Source organism: Epinephelus fuscoguttatus, linkage group LG5 (genome assembly GCF_011397635.1).
Source record: "Epinephelus fuscoguttatus linkage group LG5, E.fuscoguttatus.final_Chr_v1".
In the NCBI taxonomy this organism is placed as follows: Eukaryota; Metazoa; Chordata; class Actinopteri; order Perciformes; family Serranidae; genus Epinephelus; species Epinephelus fuscoguttatus.
Window position 1 is genome coordinate 15,050,699 of NC_064756.1, and position 23,636 is coordinate 15,074,334.

Here is a 23,636-nt window from a genome sequence, read left to right on the forward strand (position 1 = left end):
AACTCAGTAGGCCTGTGATATGGAGCCTGAAGCAGGAAGGAAAGTGTGGGCCTACTGTGGTGAAATGTGGCCTCTTTTTTTAATTTGCTATTAATAATTTTATGTCTGTCTGGCTTTGCTTATTTAAACCAGATTGTATTAGCTCATTATTATTATTATTGTTATTATTTACCTTTCAAAACGAGCAGATGTTTTCTGTTTTTAATAATTCAAAGCTATCCCAGAATATCAATATTCTCATTTCCCATCATTATTATTTTGTTTCCACTCAGAGCTCTGCTTGGACGAAGCAGTGATAAATATCCCTGTTGATCACTTGATTGATTACCTTGCTCAAAGGTCACGCGGGCGCTGGTAATTTCCTTGTGCCGGAGGCTGCCTTTTCACTTTTAGTCTGCCTTCGACAGCCCCCCAATACAGACCATGTTATTTTTTTAACCCCTTAACAGCTGAGCACGCAACTACTGTAATACAGTAAAAAAAAATCACCCCAATGTTTCAATGAGGCTTCACCGCTTTTAACAATATTGAATTAGTCTCGTTACCGGTGTTTGTGTGTGTGTGGATTTTACGCAAAGGGAAAGCAGTGGAGGCAGTCTTTCGGTTTTTATACCTGCAACCGCGGGGGTCTCGAACCCAATTAATTTCTAATAATTACAATCCACGGGGCTGTGGGGACCCGCGCGCCGCTCCGCCCTGCCACCGGGTTCAGCGTATCATAATAAAATATGTATCGAGAGAGTGGTCGGGAAGGGAGAGGAGACGAGGGGAGAGAGGAGAGTGAGTTATTGCGGTGAATGAAAACTGTTTCCATTTAGGCTAATTGAGCTCGCCGCCTCAAGCTCTCCCTCTCTCTTTCTCACTGCGTGTGTGAGTGTGTGAGAGTGTGTGTGTGTAGTGCGTACTCGCGGCGCGCCACCGCCACCTTCCCAGGCACGATGTGTAGGCGCAGCCCACTTAATAGCATCATTTATGTCATTACAGTAGAGGTAGAGCGAGGTACAACCACAATAAAGTATCTGTATTCACCTCTCTTAAGTCAGACATTTAAATAAAGGATGGAGATGCGTCTTTTTAGCTTTTGGACTTTTCAAAAAATCCGAATTTGACGAGAAAATGCATTTTATGAATGAGTGGGATGGAATACATTCTGCCCAGTTGCGCATACATCACACACTGTATATATTACTGTGGTCAGTATGGTTTCCCTAATTGCAAACTGTGCAGAGTTTTGAGTGTATCTGTGTTGATGGTACCATATGGCACGCTTTGGTTGCTTGATGTCACGACTTTAATCAGTTTCCACACGGTTTTTGAATCGATAGCTCGAGTTCACAACCCATTTAAGAGTTCATCCACAGGGTCAGCATGATCTCATGCGGATCTAATTAATTGCCAATTACTTTAATTATACGCAGGCTCCATTTGGGGACACATAGGCTACACCTTTATGGTGTGTGGATGCAATTTCACTGTTTTTTCCCAGCGTTTTTTGTAGCATAAAAAATATAGAAATGGCAACAAATCATGATTTTCTGTTTTGGTATCTGGCTGGTGCTCTATGGTGCTGATATATGACTCAGGATCTAAATATGCCTCTATAAAATGTTTATGTGATAACAGCAGACATGCAGTGATTTTATTGACTTTTAGTGCCTGGATGGCATGCATTTATGAGTGTGGCCTTTTTTCTTTAAATCCAGAGCAAAAAAAAAAAAAAAAGAAGTCGATCCAAACATTATTCCACCCACTGAGATGAAGGTTTGGACAAAAAACTCTTTCTTTTCTTTCTTGATAAAGCCCCCTTCTCCTTCCAAGTGAAATCAAGTGAAAACATCTTTTTCTTTTCGAGCCTTCAAGCAATTACCAAGTGATGAAATTTACGCAGCGCAACAGAAACGTCTCAAACAGGAATTAATACCGAGCACTTAACATATTAATAATTGTCAGCACAAAGAGGGGAGAGAGAGGGGGGAGAGAAAACCTGGGCACTCTCATATTAGAGCTGTCAGTCGGGTGCCCAAGCGGGAGAGAGGGGGGAAAGGAGGGAGGGGAGGGGAAGTTTTTCATTCATTTTCCAGTGCTCGGTATAATGGTCAAAAACACAATTAAAATATATAAAACCTTTAATGACTATATCCAGCATTGGTAATTTAAGTGAACATTGATTAATGTGGCTTCATGTAAAGAGAAAAGGTGCAGTAAGGATTGAGAATAAGGATCGTTATAATTAATGTCCCAGGCGCTCTGTGGATCCGGGGTGCTGGGTGCGCTGCAAAAAATATCCATCTCATGAAAGGGTTTCATTTGGTGCGCATTCTTAACTTTTTTTTGCCTTTATAAAGATTTAACATCTCTTTCTTTTATTTGTTTTACTGTAACTTGTTTTTAACTTGCTTAAAGAGTTTTTAAATAAGGCTAATTCTGTTTATTTTCATGCACTGTGTTAGATAAATGGATCTTATTTGCAGATAAGTCCTGACACAAGTCAAAACAGCACAGGTCGCATCTCAATTACAAAGTTTCCTCACGTGTTAGATAAACAACGCGACCGAATCTGCTCCAGCAACCGCTTTGGACATTTTTTGCAGTGTGCCCCGCATTCTCTCCCTCAGTGATCTTTGCAACTCTGACACGAAAGGAGATGTCCGCGATTCACACCATCTCTGCACCAGCTCAGGTTTTAATATCAAAGTGATAAATCGTCCCCAAACTTTTCCTGGCACTTGCTGCCGGCAGATCTCGGGGCTGTGCGCATGTGCGAAGGTGTCCAGACTGACAATGCTGGAGAGATAGCGCGTTTGGATTGAGAAACCCAGAGAAAAAGGAGCCCGAGAAAAAACAAAAAGGAGGAGAAAAAAAAAGAGATCCAAGAAAAAATCCAAACAAACCCACGCCGAGAGACTGGCACCATGAGGTCCAAAGGCAGGGCACGGAAACTGGCCACGAGTAGGTGCAACATCCCTTTCTTTTTTTCTTCCTTTTCAAACATGCCATCTTATATACCTATAGACTGTCGCTGCTATCACTGCGTTTATCAAGAGTTTCTGTGACGGTTTCAGCAGAATCCTCAAGTTCAACCTGTAAAGAGTGACACAACGATGACACTGTCGCGATGGGGAAACAAAAATCCGCGGTGTCACAAGAAGAGCGTAAAGTTTAAAGTTTAGGGAGCGATGGAGGAACTTTCTGCAGGGCGTCCGCTCCAGTTTTGGAATTGCTCGTTGCATGTAGTGGGCGCTGTAGTGTAATGTTGTGTATTGTAGCTTAAAATGTCCCGTGCATCGGCAGCTGTGTTGCAATTGCTGCACAGTGGTGCTGCTGCTGCTGTGGGGCTGCTGGTCACTTCAGTTTGCGGGGAGCAACTTTGGAAAAAAGGCAGGTTGATGCAGAGAAATAAGGAGGACAGGAGGATTTAGACAGGATGGCAAATGTCTCAGGGAAGGGGGTCTTGTTTGTAACTCTGTTTGCGTGTGTGTGTGTGTGTGTGTGTGTGTGTGTGTGTGTTCCGTGCTCTTATTAATGCATAGTGTGTCTTGATTGTTAAATCCAAAAATCCAGTTTTTGATGTTTTAATTCTTTTGATACAGGAATGTTATTTTCCAGGCTTTACCGTCCATGTGATTTGATTACTGCAGCACTGAGGCTGTTAGCAAATTCATTTAGGTTAAAAAATAACTTAAAATATTCAGTGAGTCTGATTAAATTAAGTGTAATCTCGAAACACTCTTGTCATTAAATCGATTTAATTACTCGGACCCAATCAGCAATGAGAATTAATGCAGGGAGATGATTGATATGGCTATTCATGCATTGATTTGCTCCAATAAATTATCAAGAATCACTTTCTGGTTTTTTTCCCCTCTTCCTAAAGCTGTGTTAATCAAGCTGTTATAGATATATATTTTTCATTAGTGTTTTTGCGCAAATGCCTGTGCTGCTTTGCCTTATACATTTGAGTTTTGACTCCAACTCTAACATTGACTTTTAATTGCAGATACTCTCACTGTAAAACGCACACCATTAATCGAGAATTGCAGATTTCTTTGGGAGCAATTGCAAGGAGGTCAAAAGTAGGAAGGCAACAGTGTGCTGGAGCAGGCCTGCGATATTGTGTAGCGTTTGCAGGAAAAGACGTTAAGGTTTTCATGAGTTTCAGTCAGTTAAGTAAGCAGTGTTTACATCCCATTTTGCATGTAGAGCATACCTGTATTTTTGCATACAAGCACGACTAAATAAACTAAATAAAGCTGCACAATATATCTAACACGATTTGGACGGTTGAGCATGGCGACGCTGCTGCATGTGCTCACTAAAAATTAAGTTACTATCTAATTAGTTTAAGACTTATACAGAATTCCCGAAGTGTATTTAAAGTAACTATCAGGATTCTATGGAAGGTTTAGAAAATACTGTGACACAATAAGGATATAGGTGTGTGCTCAGGCGTGCGCGCGCTCACGCACAGTCCTCATCATCATCATCATCATCAACAGGAAAGAAAGCATTTGATTTTCTTTGCAGCGGCCCTCTGGGTCTCTTTGCTGTGCAGTACCAAACTTTGTTTTGAGTAGAGTTTTTATAGCTGCAAAGAAAAGCACACAGTACCAAGCATCAACTGCATCAACGCGTACGTGCAAAAAAATTAAAGATATTTAAATACAGGAGGGATAATTCCTCTTGTATTTAACGATTATTATTTCGGAGATGCAAGACGAAGATTTCTACCTCTCTAGTCAGAATGGGGGGAATGTTCAGGGGTCCCCGGAGGAGCGGGCCCGCTCTGGCCCCCAGCCAGGTCTGCACAGTGTCAACAGTGAATATTTAAATTCCCAGACCCCTCATAAGAGCTCTGCTGGTAAATGCGTTCAGTGTGTGCCTCCCGCCTGTCCGGAGAAGTCGTGTTAAAACGGGCATGTACGGGGGCCCTCCTTTAGCAGAACAGCCGTGTGATGAAAAAAAAAAAGGAGGGGTGGATGGTGGATGTAATAGAGGAGGTGATGGAGAGGTGGTAAACGTAAGAGTGATTGATGGAGGTTGACTGATTAGTCCGCGCGTCCAGATGTAATGCGGTGCGCCACAAAAACTCGCTTTTGCTTCCCAACTAAGTATAGCCAAGGCGCGCAGGCCGCACCCCGCGGTGAATTGTGGGCTATACGGAAAGATGGAGAAGGGTGGAGGGGGGGTGATGATCTAAACTAGCTCGGTGTAGGCCTAATTAAAGGTCCACTTAGCATATTTGTGTCTCAATAAAACCCCCTCTTGATTATTATGTGTTTAGAGGTCTTTGATAATTTGTTAGGAATAATTACGATGACGATTAATCACACATATGTAACCATGTAAAACTTTAATTCCTTTGCTTTTAACGCATTAAAAAAAATATTGACCTGAAGGAAAAGTTCCATGAAAATTATTTGGAAGCTTAACAAGTGGCAATGGAGCATTCAAATCCAGTTTGGGTCCCAAGGCACACACTTGTGCACTTGATAATCATTTTTCACATTCACCACAATATTTGGTCAGTCATCACTCACTGACCCGCCTGTCCCTAAAAAATGTGGCATCTATCACCTTTTTAGATGGAAATATGACACAATGCCTCCCCCTGATTGGCACGCGAGAAGATGTGCGTGCGTGTGTGCGTGCCATGGAGAGAGGCAGAGAGAGAGAGAGAGAAAGGCCTCGCGCGCCTCGGTGTCTCCCCGTCTGTCAGCGCCTCTCTCCTCTCTGCAGCTGAGGAGCGCGTCGTCCTCCTCACATTGTGCAATGGGCCATGCATCTCGCGTTTGTCTGGCGGAGCTCATTAAAACGGTTAATAGATCGGCCCATTTAAAAGGTGAGAGGGAGCGGGCCGGCGCGAGGAAAGTGAAATAGAGACCCCATTAAACAGCCCTTGTTGTCCCGGAGCGGTGCTCTTTGCCTGCGCTCCGCTTGGTGCCAAAGCTCCGTATACAAATGTCCCATATCTCCTTCAGTAATGGACTGGGTCAAGAATCAGTGGGGCCCACGGCGGAGGTTACTCCTCTCTGGCTTAAGTGTTAATTGTTGCTTGAACTTGTTTTCTTATGCAAATAAATTAACATATTTGTCTTTTCCTGTTTTTATTTTTTTTTTTATCAAGATGCACCAGAGTGAATTCATATCAATTATTAACCTACTAATGCATCAGTCTGTGGTGTGAGGCACATTCTAAAACCAAAATAGTGCAGATCAATTAAGTGAAATAATCCCAAAAAAATAGTTGGTTTATAATGAGGGAGGGAACAGATTATTTTACACCTTCATCTTGTTTCTTATTTAAATCTTCCCGTCATTTATTTTAAGGCCTTAATGTACTAGCCACTAATTATTTTGAGTTTAGGTGAAAGTTTGTGTGTGAAATGCCCACTTAAGCTTCAAGTCCCAGGAAATACTTGTGTGAATAGGTGTCAACTCTTCCCGTCAGGTGCTGTAGAAAGGCGAGCATTTCCCACTTCAGAGTCATGGATGTGTAACAATTATGTGATCAGCCTACAGAGGGGTAAAACAGCGAGCAAGTACGTTTATGAACAAGTAGCAGCGTTGCTTGTAATAGCAAAGCTGCTGAATGCTTGTCAAACCAGGTGTAAAGCATATCACATATGCTCACACACACACGCATACACAGCCTTTGTGGGTGTATTAGTTGTGTTTTGAGGTACAAATGTGTGTGTTTGGGGTAGCAGGGGGGCAGGTTGTCTATGACCCAGGCGCTCTCATCTATCAACGCCCCCATCTGTCTGACATGTCGTCCACTTTCCTCCTCTCATACGATGGTAGAAGCACCCCCCCTCAGAAAATGGCTCTTTTTTTGGAAGCTCTCTGATGTTAATGAGTCGTCCAGGACTTGGTCGCAGGGCTGTAAACAGAGAGCTGATGAGGTTAGTGGTTTGTTTATGCACTGTTGTCACCCGCTTGAAGGATGGCCCCTGTCCCGAGCAGCTAGGGAGCTTCCAGGCCTTGTCACGGGTCCCCTCTCAGGCCCTGACACAGCGGCCCTGCCCCAGGGGCTTCTCTCCCGTCTCTGCTCCCTCTTTTTCCAGCTGCATTCCCTGCTGTCCTGCGCCACAGTCCATCATATATGTGGAGAGTTTCCTAATGCATTAAAGCTCACAGACAAGTATTAGATTTTGAATGCTGCCCCGGTAGCAGGTGAAGAAGTGTGCAGTAGTGTTTGTATGTTGATGGTGGTGTGTGTTGTTGTTGGGGAGGTGGGGTGGTACGGTGCAGCGACCCAGACAGGGCAGTGTGGGAACACCAAGGGATGCATGAAGGGAGGGAGGGTGGGAGGGTGTTGTGCAGCAACATGTCAAGCCTGGGAACCGCTGTGTGTTTACCACAGGGAAACCGTACCAACACAGAACAATGAGCGAGCCTTACCCCTTCTAAATAAAAAAAAAAGCATTTCTGCTTTCTTCTCCCCCCTAAAGGTCATGGAGTTAGAGATAGGGAGTCCACACAAAAGCCTCCAGTCTGTCGGCAGTCTGGTCTGGCCCAGTACGGTGCCAAGGCTGAGGTCATTATCAACAGAGCAGTCCCAAGCTAAGCATATTTTTATAGATTGTGCTTGTGTGTGTGTGTTTTGAGGGGAGGCGAGCATGTGTGTATGTGCTTATTTGGACGAGCCGAGTGTGTAAGTGCAAGTTTTAGTGCATATGCACAAAACAAAGGCGCTCGGCGGAGTGCACAGCGAAGTCGTCAAACGTGTGACACGCCGCCATTTTCTCATCACAAATTGGTCCGAGATAAATGGCATTTTGCTGAGTTGAAAAGTTTACTCAGACATCAAACTGATTTGTGTCGTTATGATGTCTGAGGAGTTATAATGTGAGCAGATTGCTGATGGTGCGCCTCGCCCGGACTATTAATGAGGCGGTGTGGAGCTAGCACTCCTTGGCGCGCTTTGAGAAGAGATGTCTGTTAGCTAATTAAAGAAACTCAATCATTTTATACTCCAATCAATTACCTGAAGCAGGTGGTAGGAACAGGGCCCGACACTCTGGCCTCATGTCTCACATCAGCTAACTACCCGAAGTCACTTTACTACATTGTTGAGTGCTTTTATGAGGAGAAAGACTAAACAAGAGGTTTGATGTGACTTTATTCAAGCTGCCAATCTTTGTGTGCTGCACTTTACTCCAGACATGAAGTTATGTTTGTCAGTTTACAGGCTGCGGTGTGATCATTTTACTTTCTTTATACCTCACCCAGTGATCCCAAATAGGAACGAGGGGGTACAGAATATATATTTACCAATTCCATCCCACATTTTATGACCCTTAAACTCACCAAAGTTCTTTTAAATGAATGGTAAATATCTTTGTACTGGCACGTATGCTGAAGTGTTTGCTTATGGACATTGTTTTTAATCACTGTCACTGAGGGTTGACAGAGAGAACAGTGCTTACACTTACACACTGGAGAGAGCACATAGCTATAAACAGGAATTACCCAACAATTGCTTTGTGAATGTGGCGATAACAGTGTGTTCCAGCACTGCTTGGGGATCTCCCTGGGTGGAGCAGGCTGGCCCAAGGGATGGAAGGAGGGAGGGAGGGAGGGAGGGAGGGAGAGGAGGAAAGTCATTTGTGATTAACAGGGGCGAAACAGGGCATCGGGTCATGCCCGTCTGTAGCTGAAAAGGGAGGACAGGACACAGCAGAGTAGTCAGGTGTGTACGTTTATGTGTTTGCGCGCTATGTGTGTGTGATTCCTGTACACCTTTCATCTCTGCCACAACAAGCCCCCCACTCTCCACGCTGAAGCTCATTAAGCGGTGACCTCTCACCCCCGCAGGACGGGAGAGATGAGGGTGGGAGATGTGATCAAAGCTGCGGCCTTCCTGATGAAGTTTGCGCTGCACCACATTCACCTGATTGGATCTGATAGCTGCTGTCTCGCCTGTGTTGCAGTGCTGAAACGGTGATGGTTACAGTGAGAGACACACAGAGGAAGAGTCATGACACGCTGTGAATTCTTTATGAAAGGCGAGGTTATGGTTGATAAACTTGGAGTTTGGTTTTTTTAATGGGTGGTTTAGTTATCACAGCACTCACATTTTTACACAGAGGACACTCAAATAAAAAAGCTAGGTGAGCCAAATCTTTTCACCGTCTTTCCCAGCTCTTATTTTTTCTGGACGAATGACTTAGTTACCTGGACACAGTTTTTGGGATTTGGATCATCTTCCCACTGTTAGTGAGGCATGCACCACCAATGTTCACCCCACTGTTCCACTTCCAATCCCTTGTCTGAGAAAAGGAAACACCTCGTCCCTGTCCTCAGAGATCTGTCTTGATGACTTCCCCTCTGCGTATACATGTGTCTGCATGAGTCGTGCACCTTCTGTGTGCGCACAAGCGTTGTTGGTCAGCCAGGGTCGCACCAGAGGAAAGAATGCGGCCGTGGAAAGGAATGCAGGGTTGATTAGCGCTTCTTACCTGTAAGTGAACTGGACGTGCCGGCGTGTGATGAGACCGAGGAAACAAGGGAACAATAGGACAGTAGAGATTCCTTTCCACGCTGCATTCCAACGATCCTGCAGCCGGGGCCCCCCGCTCGGAGCTTTGATGAACCCTTCTCACGGCTTCCTGGGATTGTCGCTCCTCCACAAACACAAAAACATAAAGCGGTCGGCGAGCGGGGCCAGGGAAGAGAGAGCACGGCCCTCCTCAGGATGTCCTGTTTTGATTAGCGTTAGCATCCTAAATGCACCATAGAAATATTATTCTAACACGGAGAAGAGCTTAGTGGTGACACATCCACTTCTTTCCACTCTGCGACCTCCAGGGTCAGATACACTACAATGAGCCAGGAATCAAAGAGGTGCTCCTCACCCAGTGATCTGACTGAGGAAATCATGTGAGGAAAACAAGGCGATAAAACGATAGGGAGAGGTTTCAGGGTCTGTCAACAGGTGGGAGTTTGTCAGGCCAGTGCTTGTAGAAGAAATACCTGACCATTTATGGAGTTATATCAAGATTTCAAGATTTTAACTGACAAATGATAGGAAATCGTCAGTGGTGGAGGTGGTTTTTGGAAATAATTACCTATGCTGGAATAAGCAGATTAGAAGAGGAGTTTTAAAAGACAAATACAGAAAAGTGGTTAACAGCTTCTACTATTAAAAGGGGACTATGACCATTATTGAAACAGTCCAGAAATGTTTGTAATTCTGAACAACTGCCAAATCCAAAACCTGAAGTTCTGAAACTCAAATTTGTGATGTCATCAAGTATAAAGTCAGGAACTGCTCCATAGACAGTGAATTGGTAAAGATGGTAAAGATTGCATCCCAATGCAGTGCAAATTTTTACTGAATTGAAAAAAAAATTGACTAAAGAAAATGTGAGTTTATATGCTTTTCTATCTACTATTGTTATTGGGAGTTGGGTCGTCAAGATGAGCAGTGGGTGGCACCAGTTCTTCAGTCAGAAGTCTGCAGAGAAAGGGGGCGCTACGAGATGACGTAATTAAAAGAGCGCTAGTCAAACCTCACATGAAGGAAAAGAATGGATGTATGACAACGGAGATCTTATTGGATAATTAGAGAGTACTGAACAACTAATATCACAGCTTTGTGCTCTTGGAGAGTTCTTGTAACAGCCCCTGTGTGCATAAGCGTGTTCAGAGATGGCAAAGAGAGCTTGCGGTGTAATCTTACGTATGCTATGACTGTACATCATTTTTCACTGAATCTCTTTTCCCTTACACTTAGAGATGCACCGATCCAGCTTTTTCAGTTTCGATACCGATCCTGATGCTGTGGCTTTGAGAATCAGCGGATACGCGATACCGATCTGATACCACAGTTGACCTAAAAAGCTATATACCTTTACATGTAGAGCAGAAAAGACTAGAGGCACCAGACATTGATGACTACACAGTTCTTTCCTTAGATAAAATGAAACAAGATGAAACAGATTAATGCAATGATGAATTATTTATTTTTAACAAAAATAAACAGTTGTGCAGCAGCAGTTGAAATAGTGTGAAATACCTCCACACAGCAGATTCTCTCCTCCCCGCCACGACGTATGACGTAGCTTGCGTCGCAATAGATCTAAAGGGAAAGGATCGCCTCAGGTATAGGTTGCATTTTCCGATACCCGATCCATCTATTTTGATGATATCGGGGCTGATATTCGATCCAGATATTTGATCGGTGCATCTCTACTTACACTTAGTCACAATAACCTTTTATATATACGCCAACTTTTCCACCTTCCCCAAGCACAAAAACTTTGCGATACCTCCAGATTTTTGTAATTGTCGCTGTTACCACCCACGTTTTATTTTATGCCCAAACTGAAAATGTGCATAAAAACAGGTGGATTGAAACACGCCTACTGAGAGCACCCAGCGAAATGCATATATATGAGTATGAGTATATGAGTATATGTAAACATTTTCTGTTTCAGAACTGAAAACACGACAAACGAGCTCATTTGGGTTTTAAAAAAAAGGAAAACAAATATTCTGGGGATCCACAAAATAAGGCTCCCATTCATTGTCTATGGAGCAGCTCCAGACTTTATAACCTGTGACATCACAAGGCTGAGATTTACTTCTCTGGTTTCTGGCTTTGATGTTAACAAATATTGATTGATCCTCGGCCATGGAAACAACATACTGGAATCCTTAATTTAGGGCGTGTTCCCCTTTAACTTGAGATGTTATTCAAGGATTCGAGAACTAAACTTTAAAACACTTTAGCAACTAAATTAATTTTTATTCTGATAAAACCGAGCTGATCTCCGTTGGCTGTAATTCGTAATTAACTGATGATATTTCCCTTTATGTATGTACCTTAGTTCTGTGTTTGAGCACGAGCTCTCACACACAGTGTCCTCTTTCAGCAGCCCACACTACATCTTTTCTGTCTCCTGTGGAATCAGAGAGCAGTGAAGCATTGCAGCATGGTTTGTTGTTTTGCTGGTGCTTGAGGGCTTTAGTTTGACAGGAGGGCACCACTTTGTTCACCTCAGTGTCCAGAAGGGACCCCTAGGGGCCTCGGTGCCTGGACGTCTCTGTCAGGGCTGTGGCAGGACTGGAGCAACGGGGGGCCCCGCTACTCACTGGGTCAGCGGACAAGCTAATCGATTTTATCTCCGTTTCAAACACCACGCCAAACCTCTGCTGGCCTGATATTCACATGTTCACTGTTCAGAGGATTACACTCCATCATCCTCTGTGTCTATTTTTTTACTCCTTCACTTTCTTTCTCTTCCACCACATTTCTTGTATTTCTCATTTGTCTTTACTGTTTTGTCTATGTCTTTTTCACTCTTTATCTCCTTCCCCTCCTTGCTCTCTCTCTCGTCCTCCCCCCTTTCGAAGGGAGCATTTTAAATTTAGCCTCCGTGCCCGTCCCGGTGTTGGCGCTCCCCTTGAGGGAGGCTGGTGGGCAGGCGGAGGAGCCCTTGTTTTCTCGGCCATTCCTCTGGATGAAGCGTTGGAACAAGGGAATGAAAGCTTTGGGAAAGGTCTGGAAACTACCCATTCATCAGTGTAAGGAGATACCGCGCTGACAGTTAGCAGACGGCCGGCCAAGTACAACACGGGACAGCCGCGTGGGCCTGCAGTGCTCGGCTCAACAGACAGACAGAGCGAGACCAGACCAAACACCCCACTCATCTCTGTTCGAGGAAATCACATATGTTAGCATTTTAGGCATTTATTCTGATTCTCCTGTGCCGAGTGACTCAAGTGCGAACAGTAGAATAAGTGAATGATTACTGGTGCAATCATAACTAATATAGTTATAAAGAAGAGCAGGGGGCAACAAAGTATAGCGCTGCAGACAAATAATGATTACATGCTGTCATTTAAGTAATGGAGCAAGCTGTGGTTAGTTCACTTATTTCTGATTTGGCAGAATTGGCAACTTTGTCTACTTTTCAAGGTCCTAAAAGTGAGTCGTGTTTACTGTTTTGATACATTTATCTGCTTTTATTTTAGTCTTTTGTGTAAGATTCTGCGTTTTCACTTTACATTTTTATCATATTGTATAATCGTATAATCGTATTGATTAGAGATGCACTGATCCAGCTTTTTCAGTTTCGATACCGATGCTGTGGCTTTGAGAATCATCTGATACCATGGTTGACCTAAAAAGCTGTATACCTTTACATGTAGAACAGAAAAGACTAGAGGCATCAGACATTGATGACTACACAGTTCTTTCCTAAGATAAAATGAAACAAGATGAAACAGATTAATGCAATGATGAACTATTTATTTTAAACAAAAATAAACAGTTGTGCAACAGCAGTTGAAACAGTGTGAAATACCTCCACACAGCAGATTCTCGCCTTCGCTCCATGACGTGTGACGTAGCTCGTATCGCAATAGATTTAAAGGGAAAGGATCGCCTCAGGTATAGGTTGCATTTTCCGATACCTGATCCATCTATTTTGATGATATTGGGGCCGATATTCGATCCAGATATTGGATCCATGCATCCCTAGTATTGGTTGACTTTTTGTGTCCTTCCATAGCCCCTCTGACACACCCTCTCACCATATCTTCCCATCAGCCACTGCAGCAGGGCAGAAAGCATGCATACCCTCAGGGGCAGTAATACATGTATGAAAGCAAAGATTTATATGCACCCATAAACACACGCACCTACACATGAATATTTATCCATCTTTACCAGAAATTTGGACACAGTTCTCACATACATACATAGACGGACACGTACCTGCATAGGCTGAGCCAGGATGGGACAGCGCATCGGCAGGGTAGCACTGGGTGGGACATTGCAGGTGTGAGTCTGTGTCTCTCTGCCCAGCCATTAATCGCTGCCATCTGACAGTTCAATCTACGAGGGGCCGAGTGGAGCAGCCGGCTGGTTACCAGGGCAGGTCATTACTGAGCATGGAGGCAGCCAATCGCATCAGCGATCAATGACAAAGGCAGTAGAGGGGGGGGGGGGGAGTGCAAAAAGTGAGGGAGAAGTATAGGGTTGAGAAAGATAGAGGGTGAGGGAGGCGATGGAGATGTAGGGATGAAGGGAGGGGAGAGGAGAGGTATGGCAGGATAAAGGTAGTTATGCCGCTGAAGGTCAGTTCTTGGTGGTGGAGTGGATGACAAACAGGCTGTCAACTGCCAAGAAATGGAGATATCCATCCGATGCTGCACAACTAAAAATATGGCCCCTCGCACGTGCACACACATAAATGCGCGCAGACACAGTCATCGCCATTGCAGCTTGATTGAGAATGCAGCAGGGGAATTTAGTGTGAGCCATTGTTTTATGAATTCCATATACAAGGTGTTGGCAGTCTGCGCCGCCCTTTTAGTGGTCAGTTCGGGCTGCGCTGTAGTAAAAGTAATGACTGGCTGTGAATAAAAAAAATCAGTTCATGAAAACGCCACAACTCCCTCGTGGCCCCGCCTCCGCTGCCCACCGCGTTACCACGGGAACAGCTGCCATGGCGAAGTCCGTCCAGCGGTGTTTACCCAGCCCCGAGAAGTCAAACACAGTTTCCCTGTAACAGAAGGAATTCCATAGGCTTTACGACATTTATCATATTTCATAACCCAGGGAATGTCATTTTCACCTTCTCACCCATGTTTTCCCCCAATTTTTTTTTTTTTTAAACGTTGATGAGGGGATTAATTGATGTTGAGGGTGACAGTATTTGGCCAGGGCTCTGATAAAACAACAGTGAGATCTCTCTTTTCTCCCCAGAGGCCTAGAATAGCAGAACTGGTCGTTTATCCTGCACTATCTCTCAGCAGATCCACTGGCCCTCTCTCCCAGACACACACACACACACACACACACACACACACACAGAGGCCATCCCAGCGTGGACACCAGTGAGTGATGATGAGTCATTATAGAGAGTGTGCCCTTCGACCTCCTCCAGTCTTTATGGATCACTCTCTGGCAGAATCATATTCCCTAATGCCAAGTTCCTGTCCATCTGCCTGCCTGTCTGTCAGACAGTCAGGCCCCTTAGTCTCTCCGTTTCTCCCTTCTCCCATACTCTCTCGCTCTCTGTCTCTCTTTCTTTCCCCTGAGTTTCACACACCAGTTCATCCCAGACATCTCTGTCTCTGTTTATTTTAATAACAAACAGGAAAAATATCTCCCTTTCCCATTACCAAATGTTTGAATCTGATAGTTTTCATATATTCCGTAGTGAGGAAAAATGGACACAAGTGTTGATTTGTTCAGATCATTTTTAGACGAACTTGAGAAAGGCTTCAAAAGTTGTCTGTTATCCAAGGGTGGGGTAGTTTAGAAGATTAATTATATCTGTTCATCCTAACCTACCATGTACTTCAGTGTTGAGATTGGCATGCAGCATCACTGTAGCTCAATTCACAGTAACCCAATACATCATTCTGCATGTAAGTGTTTTCCCTCTGTCTATTTCCTCACTTGCATACGATCGCGGTAATTCCTCAGTGCGCAGAGGAGCAGAGCAGTGAGGGAAAGCAGAGGAAAGGAGTCCATTTGGATTTCTCCACATCCTCTTCTCTTTTTCTCTTACTTTGTTAATCCAATACTGCCAGTCTGCCAGGGGTATTCTGTGTGTACATCAGGCTGCTAATATGTTTTTTTGTGAGCGCTAGCATTTGATCCTTCTCTCAACAAATGCAATTTGTTTTGGCCTGATTTGATCAGTTGCAGCAGCATAGCTCCACGCAGGCAGGAGCAGGTAAACCGTCCACACGATAGAAGTTGAAATGTTTTTGCGTCTGCGAGAGGGGAAACTCTATTACAGGTGTCCTGGACCACGGGGCCCTGCTGGCTCTGATGAAATGCTCTTTGGGTGTTAATGCAATTGTGATTTCGCCTGGCCTGAAGACTAGCCACCTCTGGGGTTTTAAAACTGCCTTGGAAAGGCAGAAAAACAAAGTCTGGATCCAAAGCGTACAATTACAATGGTGGAAACTTTGAAGGGCATTTCCTGACGTAACATAGTAATCTCCCTTGGGACACCAGAGAATGATGCCGTATAATTTTGGTGATGTTTTTGTGGAATAAGCATTGTTGTATGTGTGCGCAGTGCATGCGTCTTGTAAAGTGGAACTGCTGCACAGTGAATGACACAAACATTGTATACCTTTGATATGAAACATACTGTATAACACTTAAGCAAGCGGGCGTAGGCACTGGCAGCTGATGAAAGCAGGAAAACACGACTTTCTAACTGAGATAAAACATTCTCTGTCAGGAGAGGGATCCATAGAGCCGGCATGACTCTGTTTGTTTGTGACTTTTCACTCAGTCTAGCTAGTGGAAAAACACCAATATCGCTTTCTTTGTTGATAAGAGCGCCATTACAATTTGTGGTCTGAATCTTTTACGTTCAAACTGTTTATTTTGTGATTGTTGAAACTCACATTCAAAGCCAACGTCACCACAAATGTTGCCAGACTTATACCCGACTTAATAGACGACTGGTCCTACAAAACAACTGACCCATTTCGGCCCCTTAAGGGTTCAGAGACATAAGGGTGCATGCTGGCTCTCACTTCATCCCAGCCCAGAGCCCCACAGATCAAATACAGGTATGATTTATGTCTGCTGTCTCAGCCTTCACACTGCATGTTCTCCTGCATCGGAGCTGTTGGTCAGACCCAACTGCAGTAGTAATTTGTCTCCTCACGTGTGTAGGAGGTGAGGGGCGAAGGTCAACGAAATGAAAATGACCAGACCTGACTTAATTGTTGTATCTATTTGTGGTTCGAGACAGGATGTCTGTCCGAGTGTCTATCTGTCTATTTGTCCATCTGTCTCGCTGCTGTATCGGCGCCGTGTTTTGTGTCAGTTGGTCGAGACCTCCTGGCTGCAGTCAGCCATTATGGGCACTGATCTGATCCAGCCGGAGTACGGGGTTCACTGAAGAGATCTGTCTAGGCCAGATAGTATCATTATCACAACACACAGCCTGATGGAAAAGTTTTCTTTGGTTTCTCTGGTTGTTATTAATGGTGTTCCTGATTTATTAAGCTCACAAAGCTCCGTACAAAAAACTAGAACATTGGTTAGTCTGGAATTATTATCATTTCTTGGTGTACAACAAAGGCACTGATGTTTCAGATATGACACTCAGACACCTTTTTGCCTCCAACTCCCTCGCCAGCTGGGCACATGTGACAAGGTTAAGCCAGCAAATTGTGTCGAGAAATGCTTCCTGTGTGTGATTACATTTATCATGTATAATTAGAAAGTTCTGCTCCGGCTACACATGATGACCTTTGACCCTGAGTGTGACAGTGGTAGGCTGGTGTTGCCAGACGCCCATATATGCTGTCCAGGTCGTGCTGCTCCACAAAGTCTGGTTTCCGCTGCATGATCGAGTGCCTTAGATCAACTTTCTTTCTAAGCCTTTTGATTTGAGAAACTTCTCTGTGATCCCTTTTTGTTTTCACTACAACGATTTATCATTTAGACCATAATTTTAGATAAATGAGCATTTTATACAGATGTAAATTGGTTGCCTAATTTGTATTACTTTACGCAGTTATGGAAAGGCTGTGATTCTCTCAATAAATCCCACTCAGTCCTCACCTGACTGGTGGACTGCTTGTTGTTAAATGATGTCATACCAAGTAGACAGAATATCATTATTTAGTACATAGTTAAACAGAGTTGTTGCTTTAGATGTTAAAAGAGCAAGCTGCAATGTTCCTTTCTAGAGCTGCAACTATGATTATTTTGTTGATTAATTTGTCGATTATTCTCTCAGTTAATCAACTAGTTGTTTGGTTTATAAAATGTCAGAAAGTGGTTAAAAAAATGTCTATTAGAATATTAATTAATATTAACAAGAGTTAGCTATAAGTTAATTTTCATCTGTAGTCCCTGGACAGGAAACAGAGAATAATTTCTCTGCAAAAAAAGACATATTCGTGACATGACAGCTGCAGATAAACAACAGCAAGACAACGCAACATCAAATCATCGCAACAATAACAACAGCAACAACTACAACACAAAGATGTAACAAGAATTCATAGTGTTAGATCAAATATTTGAGTTCATGTGTGATGGGTACATGATTGGGTTGATTTTTAGCCATGATTTCATCTTAAATTTAAAACCAACGAAACCAAGTCTTATCTCAGTTGGTACCTAGTTCCAATAGTTTGTTGCTCAACAGAGAAGATGACTGCACTTCTGTTGGTCGTCCAAGATGTCCTCCCATTGGAGATGGCAAGAGATGGCTGACAAGATGACGTCCTCAAATGTCTTTTCTTGTCCACAACACAAAGATACTCAGTTTACTGTCATAGAGGAGTTGAGAAAGCTGAAAATATTTATATTTAAGAAGCTTAAATGAGAGAATTTTGCTTTTTTTTTTTTTCTTAAAAAATGATTAAAACCAATTAATTGTTCATTGTTGCAGCTCTACTCCTTTGACTCTGGATTTGAACATGAGTCTAAAAAAGATTTCTTATTTTCCATTTCATTATGAATGGCAACCATGTTCAATGATGTTCATGCATGTGTATAATAGGTAACTCTAAGTATACAGTAAACCTTTAGAGAGTCAATAATGAACCCATCATAGCCTGCGTTCACCCCTGCATACAGAGGAAGTGTCAGTGGTGTGGAACTCTGCTCCTCAGTGCAACTTTTTCTTGATTTGTTTGTTGTTGTGTGTGTGTGTGTGTGTGTGTGTGTGTGTGTGTGTGTGTGAAACATCGCAAACTTCCTATCTGTGGCCCCTTTGTTGACCGGACTATAGTTTTCTAATCATTTAAACCCCTTCTCTAAATCTCAGTCTTTCTTTCCTCCTTTGTTTTCTTTCCTTTATCCCCTGTCCATTGCTATGTCATTTGTTCTTCCTTTTCCTTTGCGCTTGTACCCTTTTTGTGTTATAATTCCCACCTATTATTTCTGTCCCGAGCCCTCATTAGTCATGTCGCTGTCAGCCGCCAGCTGCAGACACACACATATACACACAATCGCATGTATTCTTGCACATGCACAGGTATGGAAGTCATCAAGGGGAGGTCAAAGGTCTGCCTCATTACCCAGCTCCAGTGAAAACTTTTGGTGTGTTTTATGCACTGGTATCAGAAAGAAGGGGGGAGGGAAATAAGGAGAGGAAGGGGAGAGACAAGGGGTGTAGAATAAGGAGAAGAAGGGGAGAGACAAGGGGTGTAGAATAAGGAGAAGAAGGGGAGAGACAAGGGGTGTAGAATAAAGCAAGATACTGAACAAGATTGATTAAAGGAGGAAATAAGAGAGGAGAGAAAGAGTCATAGAGGGTGAGAAAAATAGGAGGGCAAGACAGAAAGATCTTCATCTCTATATCTGTGCTCACTCTGCTCCACTCCATACCCGTAAACCAGATCAATAAAGCCCAGTCAGAGGATGGGAAATTGTGGTTAGGTGGAGGTTTTGAGTGGTTGAACTGGGCTGCAGGGCGGCATACATGACTGGTGTTTCCTGATGTTAAACACAACATCTTTAAATAAAGTCATTAGGAGCAGTCCAACAGAAGCCCATTCATTCATTCATCCTCTTTTCCTTACTCACACACACTCACACACTCTCTTTTTCTCTCGCCGAAACACACACACATCTACAGTGTTGAGACCGCATGCCTGTGTGGGACATGATACGCTGACATGTGACAGAAAGCAAAGCAGGAGTGTGTGTGTGCATGTGCATGTTCAAGTTCAGCGTTGGAGGTCAGAGAAGTGTGTGCATGTGTGTGGGTGTGTGTGTGTGTCAGGGCGTCAGCTGGGAGCAGTCAGGGGGACACTGGTGATGCAGACTGACATGGGACATAAACACTCAGTAGTATAGTGAAGGGGCCCATTGTCTCAGTCGCCGCCATGTCAGTCTCTGTGTAATGGAACGATCTGTCTCTGTATGTTTGTCTAATTGCCCAATCTGTCTTTGTGTCCGTCTGTCTTCTGATATGTGTATCTCGACGCTTGACTGTGTCTTTCTTTCCCTTCTTTTCTATCTATATTTGCGCTTACATTTTAGGCATGAAGCAGGTCATCTTATCCCAAAGTCTGCTGAATGATCTGCCAAATCCTGGATGTCTGTGTCTGTTTCTTGTGCTGTGTATTTGTTAAGCCATGTCATTTTAAGTATTTAGGATGCACAGTCGTACACCAGGAGTCTCAGCACACCTCACATTAAAAGAGATTTAAGAAAGAAAGACACAAAAATGATAAAACAGTAGAAAAAGACAAAAAAGGTCCACCTTTGCACGTCTTAATAAGGACAAAACTTTGCATTCTGGATTACGAGAAGTGCCACAGTTAGTGGCAGGTGGAATTGTTAGCAAGTCCAGCGGCACAGAACATGCAAGGGAGTTATTAGTTGTGGGATTTCAGAGCTGCGGCTGAGCCCAGAAAGGAGGTAAAGGTGTGCGGAGGATATGAGATCTTTGGGGTCGAGGTGCCGGGACTGTGATGAGGTGTGTGAGATTAATGGGAGCGAAGTTGTAAGGGAGGGGAGGCAAGTCGGGGTGAGGTGCCGAGGACATGGCGGATGGGTGTGGAGGATTTGTGTCCGTGTAGGTTTGAGTCTACAGACAATTGCATTTCAGATTTTTAGTGATGTTTTCACCTCAAATCGGGCTCGAGATGCTTAACCCGACGTCCTGTAACATTAATTCGACTGTGAAAAATGTCCGGGTGTCAAATCCAAACTGGGCTCTTTTATGTATTCCACAGTAAGATATCATTTAACAGCAGAAACGTGTGTATAAAAGAGGAAGAAGACAGAGAGACAAAACCTATTAGGATGTCAGAATTGAGGGGTTTACAGGCAAATATGGAGGTGGTTAGAGGAGGTTAAAGTTCATCCACATCTCTTGGCTGTTTTATGTGCTCACTGCCACTCTCCTTTTCAGCGCACAGCAGCTCGCACCATCTTTCTTTTGTCAGCTAAATACTCATATTACCTAGACAAAGTCAAAGGGATTTTTTTTTTTTTATTAACTTTTATTGTTATTTCTTTCTTTAAGATTTAACACATATTCAACAAGGGAAAATCAGATAGGAAAGGCACAAGAAAAGAACATCGAATCTCATACATCCATTGTGTACAAGCCTTTCAAACTTGGGGCTACTGTTTTAAAAGTGCACAGACAGCGTCCCAGTGGTCTTCCAGACCCTCATTGAAGTCTTTTAACAGGCAGGCCGCTTGTTCTATGTTCAGTAAGTCCAGGTATTCCTTCAGCCAACAGTCCCTTGTGAGGCAGGTTACTCTACGCTTCTTCTAGTTTTGAAGAATTAGTCTCTTAGTAGATAAGCAACACAGTGTCCGTGGCGCTCGATGGTTACTCCAACATTATTGTCCAACTTCTGCCCCAGCAAGCATACTATTATTTAGATTATTTCACTCATCTGGTAGAGCATGTGCCCCATGTGGGCTGAATCCATGCAGTGACACAGGTTCAACTCCAACCTGTGGCCCTTTGCTGCCCCTTTCCTGTTACTTGAGCTGTCCTAAAATAAAGGCAAAAAAGCCCCAAAATAATCTTAAAAATACATATATTTAGCTGGACTTTGATAAATACACATTTAAAGCACACCAGGCACTCATGACTTCCATTTTTAGACAAATAGCTTTAAAAGTGACCACAAGACTTACAAAATTTATATAGCAGTTTGTTTTACGTACATTAAAAACACTTCCCAGTGCTATTTTAGCACTTTTTTTTTTCACTTTTCATTTTTCTCCCTCCTTTTTATTTTCTTTCTCCACGCAGTTACCAGCTAGAGTTACTGGCACTGCCATGTTTAGAAACAGAGAGGCATACAGAGGTCTAAACTGTAGTAATAATCCAATTAGAGTAATAAGTAGCCCAGTGATTGACACTTCAGTCAAACACTGAAGGGGTTTTACGGGGCATGTTTCTTGAAGGACGTGTTTCCGTATGTTGGCTTCCTGTTCTCACACACGCACAAACACACACACACACACACACACACACACACACACACACACACACACACACACACACACACACACACACAGATGTCTGAATGGCTCCAGCCTAGCTCCTCTCTCGCTCAGTCGTACGCAGTGTCTGTTTATTGTAGATGAGGTGTGGATGTTTAAACTCGCTACGGAGCAAAACAAACCAGCCTGAAGTGTGAGGTGATTCTAAAATAATCCACCACAGGTCTTTGGCAAATTGACACCATGTAGTCCCTGCTTGTGTTATTTGTTCATGTTGGCCCTTGAAAATGCAAAGTTATTCACTTCCTTTTTGTATAGATCTTCTTTTCCATTAGATAAAAGGTTAAGAAAATCAAGCAATAAACTATATCTCTTAATTCTCTTGTTATGTATAGAAATATGTACACAGATTTTCACATGATATGTTCGGATCTGTCTGGTGAGGCCTTGACAGTTGACATTCATCACACTTATCTAATTAAATGAGTCATGTAATTATCCCAGCATTCACATATGATAAACAATCAGAATCATTTCCTCGCAATCTCCGTAAAGGTTGACATTGATTATATGATGTCGTGTGTCATCAAAGCACATTCAGGTCCAGCAGGTCGCAGAGGTTACATTGTATTGCAAAATCAAAACAAATTTTGTTTGGATACCTTTTTACACTGTCTAGCATCTTTTTTCCCCGCAGTCAACCGTGCATTAGCGTTTGTATAAATACATCATAGAAACACGCACAATGGCAGAGGAGGGATGGATGTCAGTGGTCAGAGCAGATAAGAATGACAAAGCTCTACACTAAGCCACGTCACCACCAGGCCTCTCACCTGCCTGTCTGTCACACAGACGCACTCAACCATCACCGAGTGATTGTTTGCGCCCATGCATCTGTGTGTGTGTGTGTGTGTGTGATTGATGCGCTTTGCCTCTAGTCGACTTTTCTCCCGCCCCCCTTCCCACCCAGCTCCCTCTTGTCCCACCTCAGTCTGGACTGTCAAGGAAACATGAGGCCTTGGGAGATAGCGGCGTGCTCTCCCGGCCGGCCCTCGGCCCGCTCTGTCTCTTTTTCTCTTCCTTGTGCCAGTCACCTACTGCTGTGGGAAAAGCAGAGGAGATGAGGCCTTAAAAAACAGATCATTGTCCGCCTCCTAGATTAAAGCCAGAGAATGTGAGCATTGTCCACTGAATGGCTAAACCTTCCTGCTGTCACTCAAACGCTGCTCTGAGCGCTACTTCATGTCTAAGAGGCTTATCTGCACTGAAAGGCCCCTAGCTGCTCTGGGGAGAGAGGACGTAATGAAGCGTGTTTTTTTTTTTTCCTCTGTAGGGAGAAACCTGCTGCTGGGGGGCTGGTGGTGGTGGGTGGTGGTTAGGGGATTCAGGGGGTGGACGTGGCCAGTGGGACAGCTGCAGCACCAGTTCCCCCCCCATCCCATCCCACCCCACCCCTCGCTCCAACCGCTCCCACTCCTTCTAACTGCCTCTCTCGAAAGAACTGAGGAATTGTCATTTATCTAGTCTCACATGAGAGGGAGCGCCGAATACCCGGCATACGGGCCTGAACCCATTGCGAGCGTGATAGGGGGGACATGGGGACATTATGTGAGGACGTGCCCAGGGACCTGCCTGTTGTCCGCGCTCAGCCGTCTGTGGGGATGATCAGCAGGCCACTGATGTGGTCCTCTCTTTGTGCTCCGCTGTTTGA

The 23,636-nt window shown here is 43.8% G+C and overlaps 1 protein-coding gene across 12 annotated transcripts in view; it reads left to right on the plus strand.

Annotated features, from left to right (window-relative positions):
- Window positions 1-2,635: 2,635 nt before the first annotated feature.
- Window positions 2,636-23,636, plus strand: part of mecom (MDS1 and EVI1 complex locus) — a 145,919-nt gene continuing 124,918 nt past the window's right edge. For all 12 annotated transcript variants that reach the window (XM_049576324.1, XM_049576330.1, XM_049576325.1 and 9 more), the window contains exon 1: window positions 2,636-2,949. In XM_049576324.1, coding sequence (XP_049432281.1) covers window positions 2,913-2,949 — 37 coding nt within the window. In that variant the 5' untranslated portion in view covers window positions 2,636-2,912. The remainder of the gene's footprint in view (window positions 2,950-23,636) is intronic.